The sequence below is a fragment of the Camellia sinensis genome, chromosome 13 (genome assembly GCF_055761805.1).
Source record: "Camellia sinensis isolate YWXY chromosome 13, ASM5576180v1, whole genome shotgun sequence".
Classification (NCBI taxonomy): Eukaryota; Viridiplantae; Streptophyta; class Magnoliopsida; order Ericales; family Theaceae; genus Camellia; species Camellia sinensis.
Genome location: NC_138973.1, coordinates 9,643,466 through 9,665,851, shown reverse-complemented (window position 1 = coordinate 9,665,851; position 22,386 = coordinate 9,643,466). Strand labels below are relative to the sequence as shown.

Here is a 22,386-nt window from a genome sequence, read left to right as displayed (position 1 = left end):
CGATGAGGCTGATTGATGACAAGTATATTTGAAAAAGAGTGTTTGCACTACTGAGTGTTCATCCACCGACTGTCCAAAATGAAAATTTTTCTTTAGAGACAGCCGCCCAGATGTCCCGCCTGGATGTCTGGTGGGGTCCCGATCGTGAAGATTATTTCCACAGTTGTTGAGTATACTGTTGAGTTGACAACTGGTGCGAAGCAAAATTGAGCTGCAACAAAACTGAAAAAATCCCTTGTCTGGTCGTTCGGCTGAATGTCCCTTAGGACGTCTGGTCCCGTTTGGGTTTAGTAACTAAAATATTATATTTTCCGTTAGTTTTTTAACGGAAATAGGCAGATGGCTTAAAATTAAAAACAAAGTTAAAGTTTACAATTTAAATTGATAAAATTAAAAAGTCAAGATTTATTTTGTTACAAATGACAAATCTTGAGATTTTTTATTTTATTTTATTTATAATTTTACTGAATTGTTTTTCCTCATTCTTTGTTTTTATTCTATATTTTTTTTTTTTAATTCTGTTCCTGGAATGTAACTTCTAAAAAAGAGATTTTGGAAACAATATTGTTTTTGTGTTTTCTAAGAATGAAAAAACAAAAAATAAATAATAAAAAAAACTCCCCTATTTTCTTACACTAGCCATGATTTCATATTTCACACTTTTATAACAAAAATAGAATTTATGAAGGCAAAGCATCTCAAAATAGTAGAAACAAGTAAGTTGTTGAATTGCCAATGATGTGCAAAGTAATTCGCATGCTAGGACAAATGAATAAAGGGCCAAATTAGCAATTCATGTTTTCAAATACAAAAAATACATTCCTCAAGTAATTGAAGTAGCAAATGAATAGAGAGAGAGAGAGAGCCAAATCCAATCATGTTTTCAAGTATAAAATACAACAATCTATCTTCATTCTTCTTTTGCTATGAAAATATGATTGTGCACATCAAAAGTTTTTAACAACTCGATTTAATCTTACAAGGACAACAAGAACCATCATTCTGCAATTACCCGAAAAGCAAAAAGCAGATAACATAACACAAGCCTTCTGTGATGTCATTGCACCGATATTACTCTCCTAGACTTACTCCGAGTTGTGAGGGAGGGAAAAAAACTTGGAATTCCACTTAAAATACTGGAATAGGAATTCAAAGACTGTCTTTATCACGATTCGTTGAAGGAACCGCTTCTAGATTTTTTTAACTCCTATGATGGTAAGCAGCCTTTGTAATGGGAATGTAGAAACAATGAAGGTGTTGATACCTCCCTCTCCCACTAGTGCATTGAAATTGATGACAAACAACTGAAGAAGCTTCTTAGTCTTTCCTTTTTGTTGTCGTAGCCTTCGAAATTTGAGCCATACCGGACAACAGAAGTTTTAAAGACCTCACAGAGTACGCAGTTGCACAGTGAACCTAAAGGGAACACCCAAAACAAAAAAGGAAAAGGTTAAGAATGATCTCTTTAACAACCACCAGAACTCAGTTCAAAAAAATAAATAAATAAATAACAACCACCAGAACCAAATGAACTTTCTGAACAAGCACACAAGTGTTTGTAGCTTCTTACAGGATCCCTCAACCTTGTTTGGGAATAACTTAAATAAGCAGCTTTTTTGCTAAAAAAAGCCGAAAGCAAAAAAAGTCCTGTTTGGGATGACTTCTCCATAAAAAAACAAATTTTTTTACCAAATTTGTGAAAAAGAAGATTTTTCCCTCAATACTTTTAGAAATTCCACCGTGTCCCTACAAGTGTTCCACAATACTAATATGGTAATTTCTCACCAAAAAGCAAGTTCAAAAATACTCAAAAAAATGGTTTTTTTTAGCAATTATCAAATGCATAAGCGTTTTTAGATTCTTAAGAAAGCAAAAAAGCTACTAAAAATGCAATAGCAAAATACATTTATGGACATCCCCAAATTTGACATTCGGAACAAGCCTCTATGCCACTGCCAGACACATTTAGTCAGAAAAATTTGTAAGTGCATGTGCGTGTGTGAAGTAAGACCACACCACAAGGATGAAGAAGAAAAAACTATAAATTCATTCAAATCCAATAGACAAGTTAAGAAGAAGTGTGTTAGAAAAGAAGCCAAATACCTATTCTTGCTAATCGATCTACCCATTTTGGGATCTTGTTTCCCGTCAGCCTGCAAATCCACCAAGAAAATTGCTATTGGTTCCACAATAATTCTATGATAACCTTGCTCCGTATTATGCTAATTGGTCCTTATTATGAATGCAATTATGTGTTTGATATGATTCTGTGTGCCATTTATGTGAAAGTATGTGGTTTTGAATTTCTATCTATTCACCGTAGGAATATCTGTTTGATTATCTGCTTCGGAATTTAAATTGAAGGCCCTATCGGCCGCAGAACCCAAAATTGACTGCGCCATTGTGATGGGCGTAATTTTTAGAGCCTACGGTGAAATTTAATTGAAAATTGATTCGAATCAAATTAAATAGATTAAATTGGTGCTTTAGTGCTCAATTATTTAATCTTAATCAATTGTGCTTATGAGAGCCTATATAAAGGACCCTTATACACTCAATTCCTCTCTTTTATTTCATTTTGGCTGATTTTGGCTCTCTAGAGAGTGAGAGAACTGAATTAGAGAGGAAGAGTGTAGGAGATTGAAGGGTTGGTCAAGAAATTAGAGGATTTTGAAGCTACACTCAAGAATTTAGCATAAGTTTGGAAGATTAAAGCTCCTAGGTGAGTAATCAACCCTTGATTCATGGGTTTGAGTTGTAATATTGTGAATTGAAGACTAATTGATAAGTTAGATCATAAGTTGTGTTGGTTTTTGTCACGACCCAAACCCGCCCCTATGGGTTTAGCACCGTAATCGGCCAGTAATCCGAGATTACCGAAGGCCTGCTTAACAGTAATACAGTAATACAGAGTATAGGGGCTGGCGAAGCCAAAACAGTAAATAGACAGTATCCAATGAGCTGTGACAGTCTGTATGCAAAAGACTTTTCATTCAAATATATATATATATATATATATATATATATATATACAGTCAGACCAAACAGCATGTACATATATACAATCATTCAGTTAGGGACCTAATCCCTATTAAACAGTACAGTACAGTACAGTAAACAAAACGGTTACAGAGACGGAAGGGGAAGCTAAAACACCCCTAAGCCATAACTTGGCAGGCTCGGAACCTCGTATTGAGGCACATAGGTTGGCTTGACAAAACTGGAGTTCACCCCGGTGCTCCTAGCTGCGGTCTGGTGCCTGTACACCTACATATATATATAAGCAGTGAGCTGAAACCCAGTGAATAACACAGTGCGTAAAGGGGTTAAGAATGAATGTCCTTACAGTAATGAAAATAATTCATTAAATCAGTATTTCAGTCGTTTAGTCAATACAGTCATATGTGGTACATCCATTAGCATAACAGTACAGTAAACAGTAGGTCTTAAAAGACCGAGCAGTAAATGATGGCCATCAATCAGTACCAGTAGTGGTTCCAACAAGGGAACCGACAGAGATCTCCATAACAGTAATAGTCGGTAACAGTAGTTGCTAAGGATGCCACAATACAGTTCAGAATAGAGGACATACATTCATTTAGTTAACAGTAATCAGTTCAGAAAGCAGTACAGTTCAATCGTTCAGAAGATAATCAATTTGAACATATCTTTACACAGTTGTTACTCACAGTGTTCTGGGCTACAGTAAAGCTAGAGCGCGTCCCCAGTCGCCAACCCTACACAGTTACAGATTGAACACACACTAAGCTACACAGTTGGGAAAGATAACAACTTAATCCCTAATCTGCCTCGGTGTGGTTCTACATCTATATCCTCAATAAGATGTCTTAAACTAGGCCTAAGAATGCCTAGAATGAGATGAGGATGCAAAGATGCACTTGAAAAAGCATTTTCAAACTTTTCAGAAAACAGGGGTCACGCTCGAGCGTAGGTTACCCCGCTCGAGCGAACATGCAGACAAAGGTTTCCGCTCAAGCGTAGACTTACCTGCTCGAGCGTTCTGCAAAACAATCAAAAGTGTTGGATAGGCGAAAATCACGCTCGATTGGGCACTCGACACCCGCTCGAGCATGAGACACAATGTCCCACTCGAGCGTCAATTATTCCGCTCGAGCGGACTTCAAAACAGAACAAAATGCTGGGAGCACGATTTCCACGCTCGAGTGCCAGTCGCCCCGCTCGAGCGTGAGTCCAAATTCTGGAAATTCCAGATTTGAACCTCAAGCTCAAAACCAAGTTTTAAACCATAAATTTCGATCCTCTTGGGCCAATTTTCCAGAAAACACATCAAAACTCATACTTTAACATGATTCAAAGCTCAATTTGTAAAATCAAAGCCCAAGGGTGTTTCAAATAAATCCAATTCAAACCAATTTCCATGAATATGAAGAACATGCAAACATGCATGAATTGAAATCATTTCAAAGCTCAATTTGATGCTCTAAGGAGCCAATTGTTCCAAAAACAAGATGAAAACATGGACTTAACATAACCATGAGCATGCATGAGACAATTCTCCATGGAATTAACTCAAAATTCAATAGTATAGGCATGCATGCATGAATTAAGCTAAAATTCAACAATTAAGAGCCATAACTTGGCTCTAGACTCCAATTTGCTCAAAACCATGCAAGAATCAATTCAAAACATACACAAGAGGCAATGAATCTACCTTAGGTCTAGTAGTTCAAGATGTACAAGCTCAATTTTGCAAAAAACTCCTCAATATACTTCAATCCTCCTAATTTCCAAGCAAGACCAAGCAAAATGAGATGAAATCCAACTCTCTCCCTTATCTCCCTCTCTCTAGTCGGCAAAGGCAAGGAATGAGCTGAGCAAAAGTGTGCCTAGGTGTATACTAAGGCTCAAATGTTGATCATGGTGTGGGCCACTCATGTGGCAAAATGGTAAATAAGGCCAACTATGCAATTTAGCTCATTTTAACCTAATTTAATCGTACCTAATCAGTTTTCAGGTAATTACACCATAAAATCACATAAATTACGATGATCATAAAACACTAATCGATTTCCGGTTCGGCCGCCGATAAGGCATTCAATTAGCAGTTTAAACACAAAGACACGAACAGATAATCAAATAACCAAACAGATAGAATTACAATTAAACAGATATACTCAGCCATTTCAGTTTCAAATTTCAGTCAGTCAGTTCAGTATTTTATTCAGTTCAGTTATCAATCATAATCAGTTTCAGTTTAACGGTAATCAGTGGTTATTTGGTAAACAGTGACGAGGGTTGTTACAGTTTTGATGAGATATGCACATGCATGCATAGAATTGCTATGAATTGCCATAAATTTTCATGATCTAACATGTAGCATGTAAATTATAAAAGATTGAGAGTTGGATCATACATGCAAGCATGTTTTTGTTGAGTTTCATGAGAATGAACACCATTTGCACCGTATTGTTGACATGCATGTTTGATCATTGGAGATATGGAGCTCATATGAGATTTGAGTGCATGAGCATTGATTATACCAAGAAATGTTGTTTTATTTTGAAGAATTGGACCATGATTTTGAGCAATTGGCCTCATCTTGCTTGTGTACTCATGATCCATAATGTAAATGCATGTTTTGGAACCCAAAATTACGAATTTTGAACCTTGGAGGTCGAGTTTGAGCTCAAGAACAAGTTTTGGAAAATCCAGAATTCTCGTCGTCCGCTCGAGCAGGGGAACCGCCGCTCAAGCGTAAAATACGGGCTCCCAGTATATTTTGCAGACATGATGTCCGCTCGAGCGGGTAAGTTCACGCTCGAGTGGGGAGCTATGTAGACTGACCTTAAGCTCGAGCGTCCGAGTTCGTGCTCAAGCATAAAAATGATGTAACTAGAACTTTTGCAGACCTAATGGGTCCGCTCGAGCGGGAGAGTCCACGCTCGAGTGGGGACCCCTGTTTCTGAAATTTCGTAAATGTGTTCTGTGTTTCATTTTCCGTTCTCTTCCACTTTTAAGTACTCTTAGGCATGCATTGAGCATTGTAAATGAGTTATAAAGATAAGAATGAAGCCTAAAGAGGAATATGTAAATTAAGAACGGATTGAATTGTTTATGACCCATTGTGTTCATGGAATGTGTAGGGTCAAGCTCCAGGGCGAATCATCCAGCCAATCACTGTGAGTAATATCTTGACAAAGATATCTGAAGTATGTTATTTGTCTAATTGCTTACTTTCATATAAGCCTTGTAAGTTTGTTATATTGAATTGGGGACAAATATTTGTTATGCCATGTGAGTGGGCCATAGGCCGTTAGACATGAATGATTGGGCCGAAGACCACTGGACATGAACGATTGGGCCAAAGGCCATTGGACATGAATGATTGGGCCGACGGCCGTTAGATATGAACGATTGGGCTAAAGGCCAGTTTGATATAAATGAAAGTATGAGTGGGCTGAAGGCCAGTTTGACCTAAATGAAAGTATGAATGGGCCGAAGGCCAGTTTGACGTAAATGAAAGTATGAATGGGAAAAAGGCCCGTTTGACATAAATGAAAGTATGAATGGGCCAAAGGCCCGTCTAACATGAATGAAAGTATGAATGGGCCGAAGACCAGTCCGACATGAATGAAAGTATGGATGGGCCGAAGGCCAGTCTGACATGAATAAAAGTATGGATGGGCCAAAGGCCAGTCTGACACGAATGAGAGAATGGATGGGCCAAAGGCCAGTCTGACACGAATGAGAGAATAAATGGACCAAATGCCAGTCTGACATAAATGAAAGAACGAATGGGCCAAAGGCCGTTTGACATGAATGGATTGGGCCCGAGGCCGTTCGATGTGTTTGGAATCGCAGTTACTTGACCTATGTATGTATATATATATATATATATATTAGATAGAAATATGAATTGGGCCCAAGGTCGTTTGGTGTACATTGTTCTAAGTACCGTTCGTGTAACTTCTTTATTTGATATTATTCACTGGACTTTCGCTCACGCTCATTCATGTGTTTATAGGTGAGCCAAGAGAGGTCCAAACCCAGCCTCAGTGAAGTTTGTGTGGAATAACCAAGGTTTTGAAGAGTCAGCTCTTACGTCTCACGCACGAGACCAGTCCTCGCCCTTTTGCTATCTTGTTTTATTTTGTTATGTTGGCGAGGACTTTGGATACGTTTGTATATAGTTTTGATTGGCTGACCTAGACTTGAATGATCCTGTCTGTACAGAACTTTATGTTACTATATTTTTTTATGTGAGTTATTAATATGTATATGTATGGTTTGTTATGATGTACCATGTAAGCACAGCTTTATGGACAAAGTTTTAGAAATTGCTTCCGTTTGGCCCCTTTACTCTGATGAGTTATGTTTGGTTGGTTTGAGGCCGTAGGTAATCTCAGGATTACTGGCCGGTTATGTCCTTAACCCATGGGGGTGGGTTCGGTCGTGACAAATTCAAATGTAAGCACAAAGACAAACGCAGCAGCAACACTACTATCAAAATAAGTAAATAGCAGGATTGCAAAATGACAGTGTTCCTATTTCATAAAATTTTATATTGTGGGAGTACCCATCTCATAGTTCAAAAAGTTGAGGACATCTCGCTTCATCTTCACCACCTGCACAATCACCCCCCAAAACATGTACAAGCATTGATAGATTTTATTTGTGGCAAAAGAAAAAAAAAGAAAAAAAAAAGACGAAGACAAATTCGTGGGGACAAACTCACATTTTCCTTTATATAAGTATTATCTATTATATAGCAAAAATCTTCAACATGGGAAGGACTGATCACTTCATATTTGCTGCATTATCAACCATAAAAGAGTACCATTAAGAGAATCAACCCACGTAATGACCAAGAAAAATAAGACTATATATGATGGGGTTCATGAGCATACTAGGCAACAAGCATGCAAGAAACACCAAGAAGCTAAAACTTGTTCCTGCTTACAGCATGAGATAGGAATCTGTCAATGTAGGATACAATGAGATAAAGGGTGTCTGAGACAAGTTTGTATTCCTCTGCAACCTCAACCAACCAATCCAATAGAATATCTCGCATAGTTTGATTAATATCATTTTGAACCTTTTCCATTTAATTGGGTAAGGGTCTCCTCTTTTTCTCTACCTGAATTATAGTCCATAATTGGATTAATACAAATTCCATTGTCCCAAATTAACACTACTCTTACCAAGTAAGAAACAAAGCTTAGCACCAATTTCATGTTCCTGAAATCAAACCATCCAGAGAATTGAAACAAAATTGAATAACACATCAAAAGCCCTAACACTTGAATGAGAGAATTGTTCCCTATGACAGAATTTTGGACCCTTACAAAAATATGTAAATGGCTATCAAAACCAAAAACCCTAATATTCCATCGGAAAAGATTATAGGATATAGACAAAAATTATACATTTGAAGTACAGATTCGTTTAAACCAGGAAGTCCAATGAAAATGACAACTCTGGTAAGGAAAATAAGCTCTTAGAGAAGTTAAGAATTTTGTGAGTTAATCTACCCAAACTTCTACAAGAAAACTTCAAGAAGGGAAACAAACCACAAACAAAATTTTGTGTCACTAAAAATTAATAATACAACTACTTCAGCAAATAAGTTCAACTTGTCTAGCCACAAACAATATATAAACTGTAAAAATAAATTGATGTATATTATTGATTGATAAATTGATAGATTACAAGATTGATAAATTACAATTCCTATACAATCTATATATAGAAGAAAATGTGGTAGTAGGTGTAGTGGAGGTGATAGTGGGTTAGGTGAAGTGGAGTGTGTGGTGAAGTGGAGGTAGGTGAAGTGGAGTGTGTAGTGGAGTAGGTGAAGGTAAAGATGAGAAATTCTAACAGCCCCCCGCAAACTCAAGGAGGAGAGAAACTAACCAACTTGAGTTTGGAGAGAGTAACAAAACAAGAAAATACATAAAAATAAAAAAGGATAGGAGACACTGTATGGTCGTGTCAGACCATTGGTTAAGACACTGTATGGGGTGTCATAACGGTGTAGAGGACACTGTATGGTGGTGTCAGACCGATGTAGAAGACAGTTTATGGGGTCATGTCGGACCGTTGTAGAAGACAGTTTATGGGGTCATGTCGGACCGTTGTAGAAGACAATGTTGTGACAGTTTACGGAGTCTTGCTGGACCCTTGTAGAAACTAACCGGAATCAATGTCGGGACAGTTTACAGAGTCTTGTCGGACCCATAAAGGAGCTAACCGGAATCAATGTCGGGACAGTTTACAGAGTCTTGTCGGACCCATAAAGAAGCTAACCGGAATCAATGTCGGGACAGTTTACAGAGTCTTGTCGGACCATTGTAAAGTTGCACCCTCAAAAGGTGTGCCCAATTTTGTCAAAAAGGCGTGCCATCAAAAGGCGTGCCCAATTCATCAAAAGGCGTGCCATCAAAAGGCGTGTCCACTTTGTCAAAAGATGTGCCATGAAAAGGCGTGCCAGTTTGTCGGGCGGCAAGAGGCGCGCGATACGCGTGGCTGCCTCGGCTATTTAACCAAGACGAAGGCTGAGGCTGAGGCATACCATTCTGAAACCTCTGAAACCAACCCTTCGCTGAAAAAACTCTGCCTCTGCGGAGAGAGAAACTGTGGAACACTTTGTTGCCATTCTGTCACCAACCCTTCCGAACATTACCAGTCTGAAATTGCTATTTCGCTGAAACACTTAGCAACCCAAAAACATGGCCTCTTCTTCCCGTCCAGCTACCCAGAACCTGCTCACGCTCTTTCCAGAACTGAACGAGCCCACAAGAGAAATAACTGGTGCGGTGGCCAGTGAACCTCAACCAAACACCTCTGGTTTTGCTCCATTGAACTTTCCGATGCGGTCGGTGGAGCAAAAAATGGCGGTGCAAACTGATATTGAGGCTAATCAGTATACTCTGAAGTCATGCGTGGAAACCATGACGGCGGTCACAAATTTGTCGAACCGGCTGCAGAGTAGGACAAATGAGGTGCAGCATTTAAATTCCCAGCTGGCTCTGCTCCAACGCATGTATAAGGATGCGCGAGCAGAGATCAGTGTGCTAAAGGCAGAAAATAAGGAACTGAAGCGGAAGGCCACCGTGATGTTCCGATTTGGAGGGCCGCCATATGCTGCAGTGGAGGAGCAGGGAGTAGTGATCATGCCCAGTGGAGTGGGAAATATGGAGACAACACCGGCAAGGGCTGCCCAGGACGGAGGCAAAAAGAAGAGACCTGCAGTAGAGTAGAGGAGAAAAAATTCCGCCTGTGGATGAGGTTGTTGTGTTTTTTTTTTTTTTTTTTTTTTTTATTTTATTATTTTTTTTTTTTTTTTGCTGATGTAAAAGTGTGACCGGGGTTGATCCCCTGATATGAATAAAATGACAAGGTTGTGGAATGTTGTTGGTGTTATTTGGTGGTGTTGTTTTGTTGAATAAGAAAAATAAAATAAAAGAAAACAATGGATAAAGAAAAGAGAGAAAAAAAAAAATATATATTGGTGGATGGGTGATAAGAAAAACAGCGGTGTGTTTTGATTGGATTTGATTTGATTTATTATTATTATTATTATTATTATTATTATTATTATTATTATTTTTTTAGTTTATTTTATTGTATTTATTTTATTTTATTTTATTTTTTGTTATTTTTTTTATTTTATTTTATTTTATTTTTTGGTGGAATATAAAAAAAAATAATAAGTAGAGAATGGATGTCGTGCATGTGAGTGGAGGGGGCAGTGTGTTGAGTGTATGGGGCAGAGAATGGAATAAATTAAGAAAAAGGATGGACATGATTAAAGGGAGTATGGGAGAGAGAGAGAGGGAGTGGGTGGAGTGCATGTGTATCTGTGGAGTGCATGTGTAGCTGTCGGTTTTTTTTTTTTTTTTTTTTTTTTTTTTTTTTACCCCAAACCCGAGAGAGTGTTATTAGAGAGAGAAGAGAGAGAAGATGTGCTTCAGTGCCCTGATCTTTTAAAAGAAAACCCAATTGATGATTTGGGTAGACTTGCTCTTCAAGAAGATTCGTCACTGCTCGAAGAACTCGAAACTCCCGGCAGCGGAACCATTAGAGCCAGAGGAACCACCTGATTTTCACCATCATCTTCATCTTCAGCACTGTTATTGGTGTGGATACAGTAATCGCAAACAGAGACAGTAGGCCCGAGCTTGGGTCCAGAGGCGGTCCACGGAGTCGGAGACTGGCAAGCGTGGCAGAGGAGAGTTCGGGAGTGTTTGGCTACTAAGAACTTGGCTGCGTGAACTTTGGAATTGCAGTCCCAACAGAGGATGGCTCGATCAGTACGCGATCACGAAGTGTGCAGAGGAAAAGCATAAGAATCTTCCGGCGAACTTCAAGAAATTGTTGTTGTTCCATTTGAAGAAGCTAGTTGCATCTGGTACACTAAGATGGAATTTGTTAGAAACTACGCGGGCTCACGGCAAGGCACCACTGATGGGAAGGTATGTGTAGAAAATAAGCGGAATAGATTGAGGTCCGGCGGACGGCTAAGGTGAGATTGCCGTCCGCCGGTGAAGCGAAAAATACTAGGGGCTAAACTTGCTCTGATACCATGTAAAAATAAATTGATGTATATTATTGATTGATAGATTACAAGATTGATAAATTACAATTCCTATACAATCTATATATAGAAGAAAATGTGGTAGTAGGTGTAGTGGAGGTGATAGTGGGTTAGGTGAAGTGGAGTGTGTGGTGAAGTGGAGGTAGGTGAAGTGGAGTGTGTAGTGGAGTAGGTGAAGGTAAAGATGAGAAATTCTAACATAAACCATTGACCAAATGAAATGAAGCCAAGAGTACGACTATACACTAAACAGAAATAATACAAAAGATGCCAAAGCCAAAGCTTTTATGTGGTTAAATGATGACCTGTTGTGTAAACAGGTGGATCAACCAAGAACACTAATTCCAGAGCCAATTTTTTCTAATAAGACACATTTGTTACAGCCTAAAGGCAAGATAAAATTACAGACAAACATCAAGTACAAGATGACAAATCATATGAGGGAATAATAACTTACTTGCCAGCATAGATGGTGTCCCCAATAAGCCCATTAGCCTCTTTAATTTCCTCAATACAAACCTACCGTCAAACCAAATTAAGAAAACAATATTCAAATCAGAACCCAAAATCAAAAATTAAAACATGAAACTGTCAATATTCAACTTAACATTTTCTTTCCTATTTATACTTTAAATACTAAAAAATATAACTGTCACAAAAATAATATATGTTATACATCACTACTGTTTGTGCCGAGCAAGGGGAGGTGTATGGGTGCCACATCCAGGATGTCTAATTTTGCGAGTTCCCTTGCGACATGGGGTTTCTGGAACCTATATGACACCCTCCTCAGTAGCTTAATGTCTATCTCGTTTCCTCCTATAAGGAACAGGGTCCACAGGCGCAATAGGTAGTACTCACTCATCAACATGTGACCCCCTTCCTCACAATGTGTAACTCTCTCAGTATTCAATGGAATCCAATCTCCGCTCTGAGCACCTTCCTCTTCAGATTGTGTAATAGCAGATACTGGGACCTCCTCGTGCAATGCATGTGTAGTCCTAAGATGTTGCTCATCAGCATGTGATCCCCTCTCTTCACTATGTGTGATTATCTCAGTAAAGGCTGGAACCCTCTGAGGTGATTGTGTCAGTCCGTCTTTAGAATGTAGAGCCCCTGCTGCTGTATGAGAAACACCCTCCTCAAAATGTGTGACCCCCTTTTCATGTTGTTCTGTCATTGCATTCCCAAAATCTTCCATGTGGATAGGGGTTTGACACCAATCATTTAACATGGATTTGAGGTTTGGTATAGAGGTAAAGTCCCTCTCAACTTGTGGCTCACTATCTACCCCATCAGATGGTTGTGCCTCTGCATATGCATGAACGCTAGGTTGTGGTGGAGATACCCCTACGAAGCGATCTTGCTCATATGTGATCCTTCTAGAGATACGTTACATATTTGTACCAAATGACCACTCTAACAAACATAATGAAAATGTTAAAATTGAAAAACCATATTGAATATGAGTAATAATGTTGACAAATAAAAATAATATATATATATATATACGTACCACGAAATCATATGTACATGCAGCACGACTAATGTGTCAACGAGTGATACGTCGATACCATACCATGTAAGGATCATCATCATGCATATCACCATCCCATGGTTCACCTAGAGCAATGCGGGTTCAGCGTTGATCCCATAATTGAATCCACTCTTTGTGATGCTTCACCCAATCTTTAGTTTTGGTTCCACATAAATCAAGGTCATGAAGAGCAGTGACAGTGTCACAATCGTAGGGTATAGTCTGCCAAAATCCAAGTTGTCGTTGTACTCTATCAGGATGGTGCATCTCGACAATGAAAAAACAGATCAATGGAACTACTGCTTGCCATATATCTACACCATCCGATCAATGTGGTGGAAGCTCCTCAATCAACTCAGTACTGTAAGGTCGCCACAACACCTATGACATAAGTAATAAGTATAAGTTAAAAAATGGAGCAATATAAGTAACTCATTTTTACTACGGTAAAACATGAACAGAACACTTACTTGTGCAAAGGTTTGCATGTCCAAGGAATAACGATATTAATGGAGGACACGAGTGGAAATCTCTCGAACATTAAATGCATCCCATCAACTGAAGATTTTAAACAAATGAGTATATTATTTATCAATACTATAATAATGTCTAAATATTCATAGCAAATTCAAATATAATAACATGTAAATGATTAATACTGTGTGATGAGCAGACCGTCCGCTATTATATAACGATCCCAGTTTTGACCCGACACTTGTGGTAGTTTGGACTCGGGTTTATAATTTTTGTATGTCGTTCATTGTCTTTTGCTCTTTATTCCTCCTTAAATTTGGTTATTTGGATGTGTTGAGTGTTCTTGGAACAAGTTAGTTGCTTGGTTTTCAAACCTTGTGTTGCCTAGAATTTTGGTCATCCGCTCGAGCGGCCCTTCTTGCGCTCGAGCGGGATTTGCAAACTCTCAGTACTTTAAACGTCTGCAAAAGTACTGGAGGGGTGTTTTCCACACTCAAGCAGCATTTTCTACGCTCGAGCGACCTTTTTTACGCTCGAGCGATTTGTCTGTCATCTACAAAAGTACTGGATGTGTGTATTCTGCACTCGAGTGGGTCAACTCTTGCACTCGAGCGGAACAACTTATTGTGTCTGACGCTCGAGCATCAACTCTTGCGCTCGAGCGGACTATGCGTATATCAGAACGCAAAAATGACTTTTTACATCACTTTTTCAGATATTTTCTTCCAAAAACCCTAAAGTGGGACTCTCAATAAAATACAAACTCTCTCTACATTTTCTCCTTGATCCGTTGATCTCTCCGCCCTAGTGTCTTTGGAAAAAAAGGTAGAGCATCTTGAGAGCTTCATTTTGATTCGATTAGAGTTTGGTTTCGGCGTCGTTGGAGTTTCGTGCTTGCTCCATTGGTCTTCTAAACTTGAGGTAGGGACTCTCTATACCTTAATATGGGTTTTAACTTGGTTATGTGTTGTTATATGAAACTGGTAAGATTTGGGGGTGTTTTGAGCAAACCTAGGGTTTGGGTTCAAGTTTGAAAAGAGGAGTTTCTATGTAGGTGTTATATAAATAATTATGAGATTTAGATATAAAGTTATTGTGTCAAAATAAATGATTTTGGCCCTTGGGTTAATATTTGGAAAATGGGGAGCTTGCCCTATAATATCTTGAATAATTGTTTTGTACAAATAATGAAATTAGTATGAAAAATGTGAAATTGGGAGGTTATGTACATGAATGGTGTTGTTGGATTTGCTCAATCACTCACCTATGGAAATTTAAGGATTTATCTGTTATAGAGATTGTTTATCTGTTTAGAGATAACTGTATTGGGTTATCAGTGGAGGAAAGTCATGATTGTTATAGACATTACATGTGGATTAGGCGAATTGAAACTAATTCTTAAACCATTATCACTGAATATGTTTATGAATGATATACATTGTATATGTATGATATTTGGGAGGAGAAAGGGGATGTACTCCATACTTTGAGGAGGAAAAAATGGATGGACTTCGTTGAACTAAGTTGGCCTGTGTGTTCAGGATGAAAGTCCCGAAAACCATTTCTATACATGGGTGCCGATTCCTGCGGACGAAATTTCCGTAAAATGGCAAATAGAAGTGAATGTATGGTGTGATTGATTTTAATTTGTTGGAAACCTGTGAGGTGTATCCTCTATTGGGTGGATTAAATGCAGTGGATGTATCTATTGAACCAAAATCAAAGGAATGAAATGTAAGTTTGGCATACCGTGGTTTTGGAGAAAGTCATAAAGATTTTGTTGTAGGATAATGAAAATGTGCATCATACTTATATCTTGTTAATTCTCATATACTTTGTTAGATTGTTTATACTAGGCTTTGGCTCACCCTACTTTGGGAAACCATTTTCAGGTATCGGTGACATGCTTCCTCCAAGAACGTAGCTTGGGAGGACCTAGGAGCTAGAGGCTCTATTTTATTGTTTTGTGCTTAATGTTTATTCAACCCGAGGGCTTTATATGTACAGAGCTTATGGCTCTCTTTTGTTGTAACCAAGCAATGTCTTGGAAAGATGTAAGCCCTTAGGGTATTTATTTTGTTGATCATTAACTGGTATTACATGCTAATTCAGGATGTTTATTTATGAATGTATGTTGCATGTGTTATCTTTTGTAACACGAACTCTGATGAATGAAAGTATTTTATTTCTGTTATTCTTCCGTTCATGAGTGGATTTATTATATTATTTTGGGGGCATTACATATTGGTTGTCTAAGAAGACGACGCGGAGTAATGTGGGGAAAGCTATACCACGCCCAGATTTGAACAAGGATGAGAAAACCAGAAATGTGATGCATACGTTCGCGAGATGCACGACATAACTCTCGATACAACCAAGCTAGTACTGCACTCCCCTAACTGTATTCCCCAGTAGCATCAAAGTCCTCTAGTAAAGGCAGAAACATCAATTACACCATATTACCAGATTTGCTTTCAACAATGCTACCACCCAAAAGCTGAAGAATGAATGCTCTAGCATAACGCTGAATTATGACATCATCAGCATCAATGGGTAAGTTATCACAAGTTTGGGAAAGCCACGTCATGTTCAACCTCAAGCCTTTGAGCTGGTTGGTAGATGGAACTGTCCCTAGAAGACGATTGCATATAGCAAGCCAATCATAACCAGTATTCCCTGTAACAGCGTTACCATCAACCTGTAGTCCAGATAAGATATTGACATCTTGCAATGAGATGGTTACCTCCCCAGATGTTAAGTGAAATGTGCGTGTCTCCGATCGCCACCTCTCTACTAGTGCAGTAATAAGATACCAATCTAACTGTATGAACGACACATGGATGAGTCCATAAAATCCTACTCTCTCCAAGTATGGGACTATGCGTGCATCAGGGCGTCCCATACGTGCTATCGTAGCCTCACGACGTCAACATGTACGTATAACGGAGTCAACATCATCTTGTGTAAAAATCACATAACAATATAACAAAGGAAGTGTCACATATACGTACCGAGGCAGTCCATGCTAAAGTAGATCGGTGAGACTGTTGTAGCGTCAACACAGTAGGATCAGTTGGACCCGGGTCCATCGCTACAATAACTTGCAAATAATATATCGAACATGTAAACATCAACATTGTGTTCAAATTTATGATACAATAAATGTGAACAATATAAATCAATAAACTTTTAATTAATTAAAATGAATAGTATCGTTTATTAATGGGTCAGAACAAGATACTATAGTCAAATATGTTAATAAAAACTATGATAACTAATTTAAATAGAAGTTTACTATCTCTGTAATCTACTTTTTGTGTACTCACATATAATACAAGGACAGTTTCATTGTAGTACAATTTAAAGAAAAAAGTTAAAGTAAGTTATCTCAATTGGGATGCAAGTGGATGCAATGGCTAATGGTTATACTGATCATGAATTGTTTTGTCTATGTTCTATTAAGGCCAATTTTCATCATGTTTTGTTATTTAATTGTATTGTTGGTTTCAAACCATAAATACAGATTTTTATTTATTTATTTATTATTTTGTATCCTATTATCTATTCTATTATATTATACAAAGTTCACAATGCAGAACATATTCTAAAGCTATATCGAAAGTGTCCAAATAAGCATTAGACAAGGGGGTCATGTCTACAAGTGTCGAACATTCCAAATTTCAATTCAATGAAATTTGTTTTCATGAATTCTTTTCCACTATGACATAGAATGTTATATTTAATGGATGACGATATTTTTATTACCTTGGCAACAAGATTGGAAACATCAGACACAACATTATATCAAAAGGTTAAACTATTGTAACTAATTACAAAGCATGTTTGATGCTAATGTAGAAATAACCTTCCTAGCAATACTTGGCATCATGAAATATCTATGCATCAAGCAATTATAAAAAAACATGTATGGAACAGTACAATGGGGTGTGTGTGTGCAAGGCATCACCAAATATCACCAAAATGCCTTCATACTTGGAGTTTTTTTAAGAGTTAATGCAATTATGTACTGAAATCGCAGCTTCAAGATGCAATTTCAATTTTAAATTGCATCATTAATATGCGATTCCAAAAAGTGAAATGATTTGAAGAGATAGTCAATTACATTATAGAAAGTTGAAAATTTGTTTTTATTTGGACTACAAAAAATAAATGTCACACAATCTCAAAAGTCTAAATCATCGAGTTTTTTTTTTTTTTTTTTGTGAATATTCCAAAAAAGTAAACTATTTCAGCAAGTCAAGTGAATATGAAATGGCATCTTCAAAATGCAATTTTCATGGATGCGATTTCACCATGCGATTTCACCATGAAATTACATTTTGAACATGCGATTTCATGCTGGAAAAAAAATATATTATCATTACTAATATTATTAGATGGTTTCACCCAAATTGTTGCATAATAAACCCATTAACAAAATGTCAAAGTCAAATCCTCCACTTCCATTTCACCATAGGCCCATTTGGATCCTATAATCACTGCTCACCTAGGGTTTTATTGATATATCATGTTTACAAATTTGGTCCATATCCAAGAGGGCTAAACTATTTGTCTGTGTTTATCTTTTTCGTACTTAAATTCCATTTCTCTGCTGCAACTTATTCCAAGCAGTAAGCTATTCTATAAGCAGAATCTAAGATAAACATAAAGAAAATATATATATATATATATATATATAAACACTCTGTTCAACCAAAATCGTGAAAGAAAAAAATATAACACTAAATTCAACCAAAATCATAAAAACAATTCTTTCAAAACAGTTTGATAAATCCAATGCTCATGTTCAACAATGTAACCTTTGCAAGACCATCTTATTGGATTCCAAATCATACTTCTTTTCTGAAAATATCTTCCACATATGGTTCTTCTAATTAAGCCTTTTATGATTAAACCTTTTTTAAATACTTAAAGACTTCAGTCAAACCTATCAAAATGAAAATGCAAAAACCAACACAATTGAACCACAACTAGACCGACCTCAAGAAACAAACAAATGATATGGTCTGTAAATTGTATACCAACAAAAATTAGCCACATATTACTAGTTGTCCATTTCTTTTTTCCCTACGTAAAAAAGTTATGAATATATGCTGCTATTGACGAATATAGAGATAGGAATCAAAACTATGTCAGACTCCCAAAACCGGTGGATAAAAACAATTTTACAATGACTAAGAAAGTGCACCTTAATATGTATGACAAACCCACATAAGATTCTGGTGGTGGCAAAGGTTCTCGCCGTAGCGGCAACTGACGTTGTCGTCTTAAGGTTCCTGCCATTTCTTGTACCATTCTTTCTAGTCTATCAAGTCGGGTTGCGGAAGAGCCTTCCAGCTCGTATGCCCTTAATTTAACCATCCTCTACACAATTCTCACTAAACCTTGCCAAATACTGGGATGCCCAATACAAAAATAAACACAGATACACATAGTCATATTCGTATATAGGCACGTCTTTATATTCTCATTTCACATATCGTACGCAATTAATCACATACGTAACAGATAATTGCATACTAATCAAATATCACATGCTGAACATTTACTAAGTAATTATATACTCAAATCATGTTCATATTCCACATAGACACCCATTGGCAGAATCGGATGCACATAAACAACTTTTCGTGATTCATATATTCATGTATGTGCGTTATATCAAAACAAACTTGTTGTATACATTAGTGTAACAATTCATATCTCATATTCCAATCATGTGTGGTACTTCTTTTAGCGTAACATAACATGTTGGTCAAGCATAACAAGTTCCATAATGGAACCTCCGGTGCTGAGTAACAGATCTCATACGGGCGAGGACCTCATGACCATAAGCCACAGTATTATGTCCCCTGGGCGAGGGCCTCTGCTAAGGATACCATAATTACGTTCCAGGAAAATTTGGACAATCATTCATACAAAACATAGCATTCCAGGGTACTTGTCATTTCATATCATCAACAAATATTTAAAGTTAAACATAACTTTTAAAGTTAAACACAACTTTACGGAGTTCTTACTCACCATCTGATTAAACTTGCATTATACAATATACAAAAGATTCTACAAATATGCATATACTAGAGAGCATATGTAGTCAAACAATTTACAATGCAAGTACAGCACAACTTATAGCACATAATTGCCCAAATCAAAACACTTATGCATATTCTCGATGCTTTCGAATTCATACTTATCACATGAATGCATCCTAGATCTTTTCTAGACGCTCATTGCTCTTTTAGACAAGTGCGTGAGTTATTAACTCGTGCTCTGATACCACTCTGTCACGACCCGAACCCGCCCCTATGGGTTAAGGCCATAACCGGCTAGTAATCACGAGATTACCTACGGCCTCAAACCAAATAAGACAAGACTCATCAGAGTAAAAGGGGCCAAACGGAAGCAAATTTAAAACTTTGTCCATAGAGCCGTGCTTATATGCACACCATAACATTCCATATGTACATATGTTAATAACTCACAACAGAAAGTGTAATGACATGAGATTCTATACAGACAGGATCATCCAAACTAAGTCAGCCCATGAAAACTATATACAGACGTATTCAAAACTTCGCCAACCTGACAAATGTAAATACATAACAAAAGGGCGAAGACGGGTCTCGTGCGTGAGACACAAGGGCTGACTCTCTCAAAACCTTAGTTGTTCCATACAGACTTCACTGAGGCTGGGTCTGGACTTCTCTTGGCTCACCTACAAACACATGAATGAGCGTGGGCGAAAGCCTAGTGAATAATATCAAATCAAATACAGAAGTTACATAACAATGTAGGACAACATGTTCCAAACGGCCTTGGGCCCAATTCATATTTCTATTTAACAGATATATAACTATACGAAATTCAAATCAAGTGACTGTAGTTCCAAACATTCTGGCCTTTGGCCCATTCAAATTTCCATTCATGTCAAAATGGCCTTCGGCCCATTCGTTTACGTCAAAACGGCCTTCGGCCCATACATTCGTGTCAAAACGGCTTTCGACCCACTCATTCATGTCAAAACGACCTTAGGTCCATTCAAACATGTCCAAACGACCTTCGGTCCACTCATTTCTATCAAAACGACCTTCGGTCCATTCATTTATGTCAAAACGACCTTCGGTCCATTCATTTACGTCAAAACGGCCTTCGGCCCATACATTCATGTCAAAACGGCCTTCGGCCCACTCATTCATGTCAAAACGACCTTAGGTCCATTTATTTCTATCAAAACGACCTTCGGTCCATTCGTTCAGGTCAAAACGGCCTTCGGCCCATACATTCGTGTCAAAACGGCCTTCGGCCCACTCATTTATGTCAAAACGACCTTAGGTCCATTTATTTCTATCAAAATGACCTTAGGTCCATTTATTCATATCGAAACGACCTTCGGTCCATTCATTCGTTCATGTCAGACTTTTGTCCACAATCCCAATTAGCAACTCATAAAGCTTGTAAGGGAATAAACAATTGGACATTGCTAAGCCTTCAAATATCGATATTACTCATAGTGATCGGCTTGTGGATTTGCCCTAGAGCTTGACCCTACACATTTCATGAACACAAAAGGGTCACTAACAATTCAATCCGTTCTTTAATTCACATATTCCTCTTTAGGCTTTATTCTTATCTCGTTAACTCATTTACAATGCTCAATGCATGCCTAAGAGTGCTTACAAGTGAAGAGAATGGAAAACGAAACACAGAACGAGCATACAAAATTTCAGAAAACAAGGTCCACGCTCGAGCGTGGACTTACCCGCTCGAGCGGACCCGAGAGGCCTGCAAAAGTACTAGTTACCTCAAAATTACGCTCGAGCGTGAGTTGAGTGGAAGGCTTGTCTATAAAAGCTCCCCGCTCGAGCGTTAAATATTCCGCTCGAGCGGACATCCAACTCTGCAAAAAGTGCTGGGAGCACGATTTTCCCGCTCGAGCAGCAATCATTCCGCTCGAGCGGACATCAAAAATCTGGGTTTTCCAGATTGAGTTCTTGAGCTCCCTTCAACATTCAAACCATCATTTCTTACCTTTAATGGCTCCAATTTCACATATACTTGTACTAACATGGTATACACACCAAAACACATCTTCATGGAGCCCAATTTCATAAATCAAATACATGCATGGCTCAATTTAATTCAAGCTCAATTCCATCATACACATTCATGCATTCAAAGCTCCTATCTTTAATTATTCAAACATGCATGCTAATTTTGACTTCATTTCCATTCCAAATAATGCAAATGGTGTTCATTCTCATGGAGCTCAACAAAACATGCTTGCATGTATGATTCAACATTTACCTTTCCATATTCAACTTAATACATGCTTGATTATGCAAAATCATGGTGATCCTACACATGCATGTGCACATTAGCTTCAAATTCATCAATTGTAGCACAACTCTTGTTCTTGATCACCAATTAGTCTTTAATTCACAAAATTACAAGTTCAATCTCATGAATTTACTCACCTAGGAGTTTAATCTTCCAAACCCTAGTCAATTCTTGGACTTAATCTTCAAGATTCCCAAGCCTTGAGCCAGAACCACACAACTCTCTCCCTTCTCTCTCTCCCCCCCTCTCTCTCTCTCTCTTCTTGAGTTCAAAATCAGCCAAAGTGTTAAAAAGAGGAGGAATTGAAGTGTAATGGCCCTTATGTATAAGCCCACTAATCAAGTTTAATAATAATAAATAATATGACACTAATTCATTAATTAAATCAATGTAATCTGACCTGAATCAATTTTTCAATTAAATTTCACCGTAGGCT

At 37.8% G+C, this 22,386-nt stretch overlaps 1 protein-coding gene and 1 pseudogene across 14 annotated transcripts in view; both read right to left on the bottom strand.

Moving 5' to 3' along the window:
• Positions 1-895: 895 nt before the first annotated feature.
• LOC114301983 (uncharacterized) overlaps positions 896-22,386 on the bottom strand; it is a 38,305-nt gene continuing 16,814 nt past the window's right edge. Inside the window, exons 2-11 of one of the 14 annotated variants that reach the window (XM_082901424.1) lie at positions 18,799-19,005; positions 16,601-16,689; positions 13,586-13,673; positions 13,095-13,496; positions 12,255-12,997; positions 12,036-12,097; positions 7,718-7,793; positions 7,559-7,607; positions 2,104-2,153; positions 896-1,416 (exon numbers count right to left, since the gene is read on the bottom strand). In XM_082901424.1, the coding sequence (XP_082757550.1) occupies positions 2,149-2,153; positions 7,559-7,607; positions 7,718-7,793; positions 12,036-12,097; positions 12,255-12,812 (750 nt within the window). In that variant the 5' untranslated portion in view covers positions 12,813-12,997; positions 13,095-13,496; positions 13,586-13,673; positions 16,601-16,689; positions 18,799-19,005 and the 3' untranslated portion in view covers positions 896-1,416; positions 2,104-2,148. Of the gene's footprint in view, positions 1,417-2,103; positions 3,268-3,689; positions 3,738-7,558; positions 7,794-7,889; positions 8,120-12,035; positions 12,098-12,254; positions 12,998-13,094; positions 13,497-13,585; positions 13,674-16,600; positions 16,690-18,798; positions 19,006-22,386 lie in introns of those variants that run through there. The other 13 variants (XR_014348281.1, XR_014348278.1, XR_014348280.1 and 10 more) reach the window with 13 other exon arrangements.
• Positions 16,039-16,491, bottom strand: LOC145805201 (serine/threonine-protein phosphatase 7 long form homolog pseudogene; annotated as a pseudogene).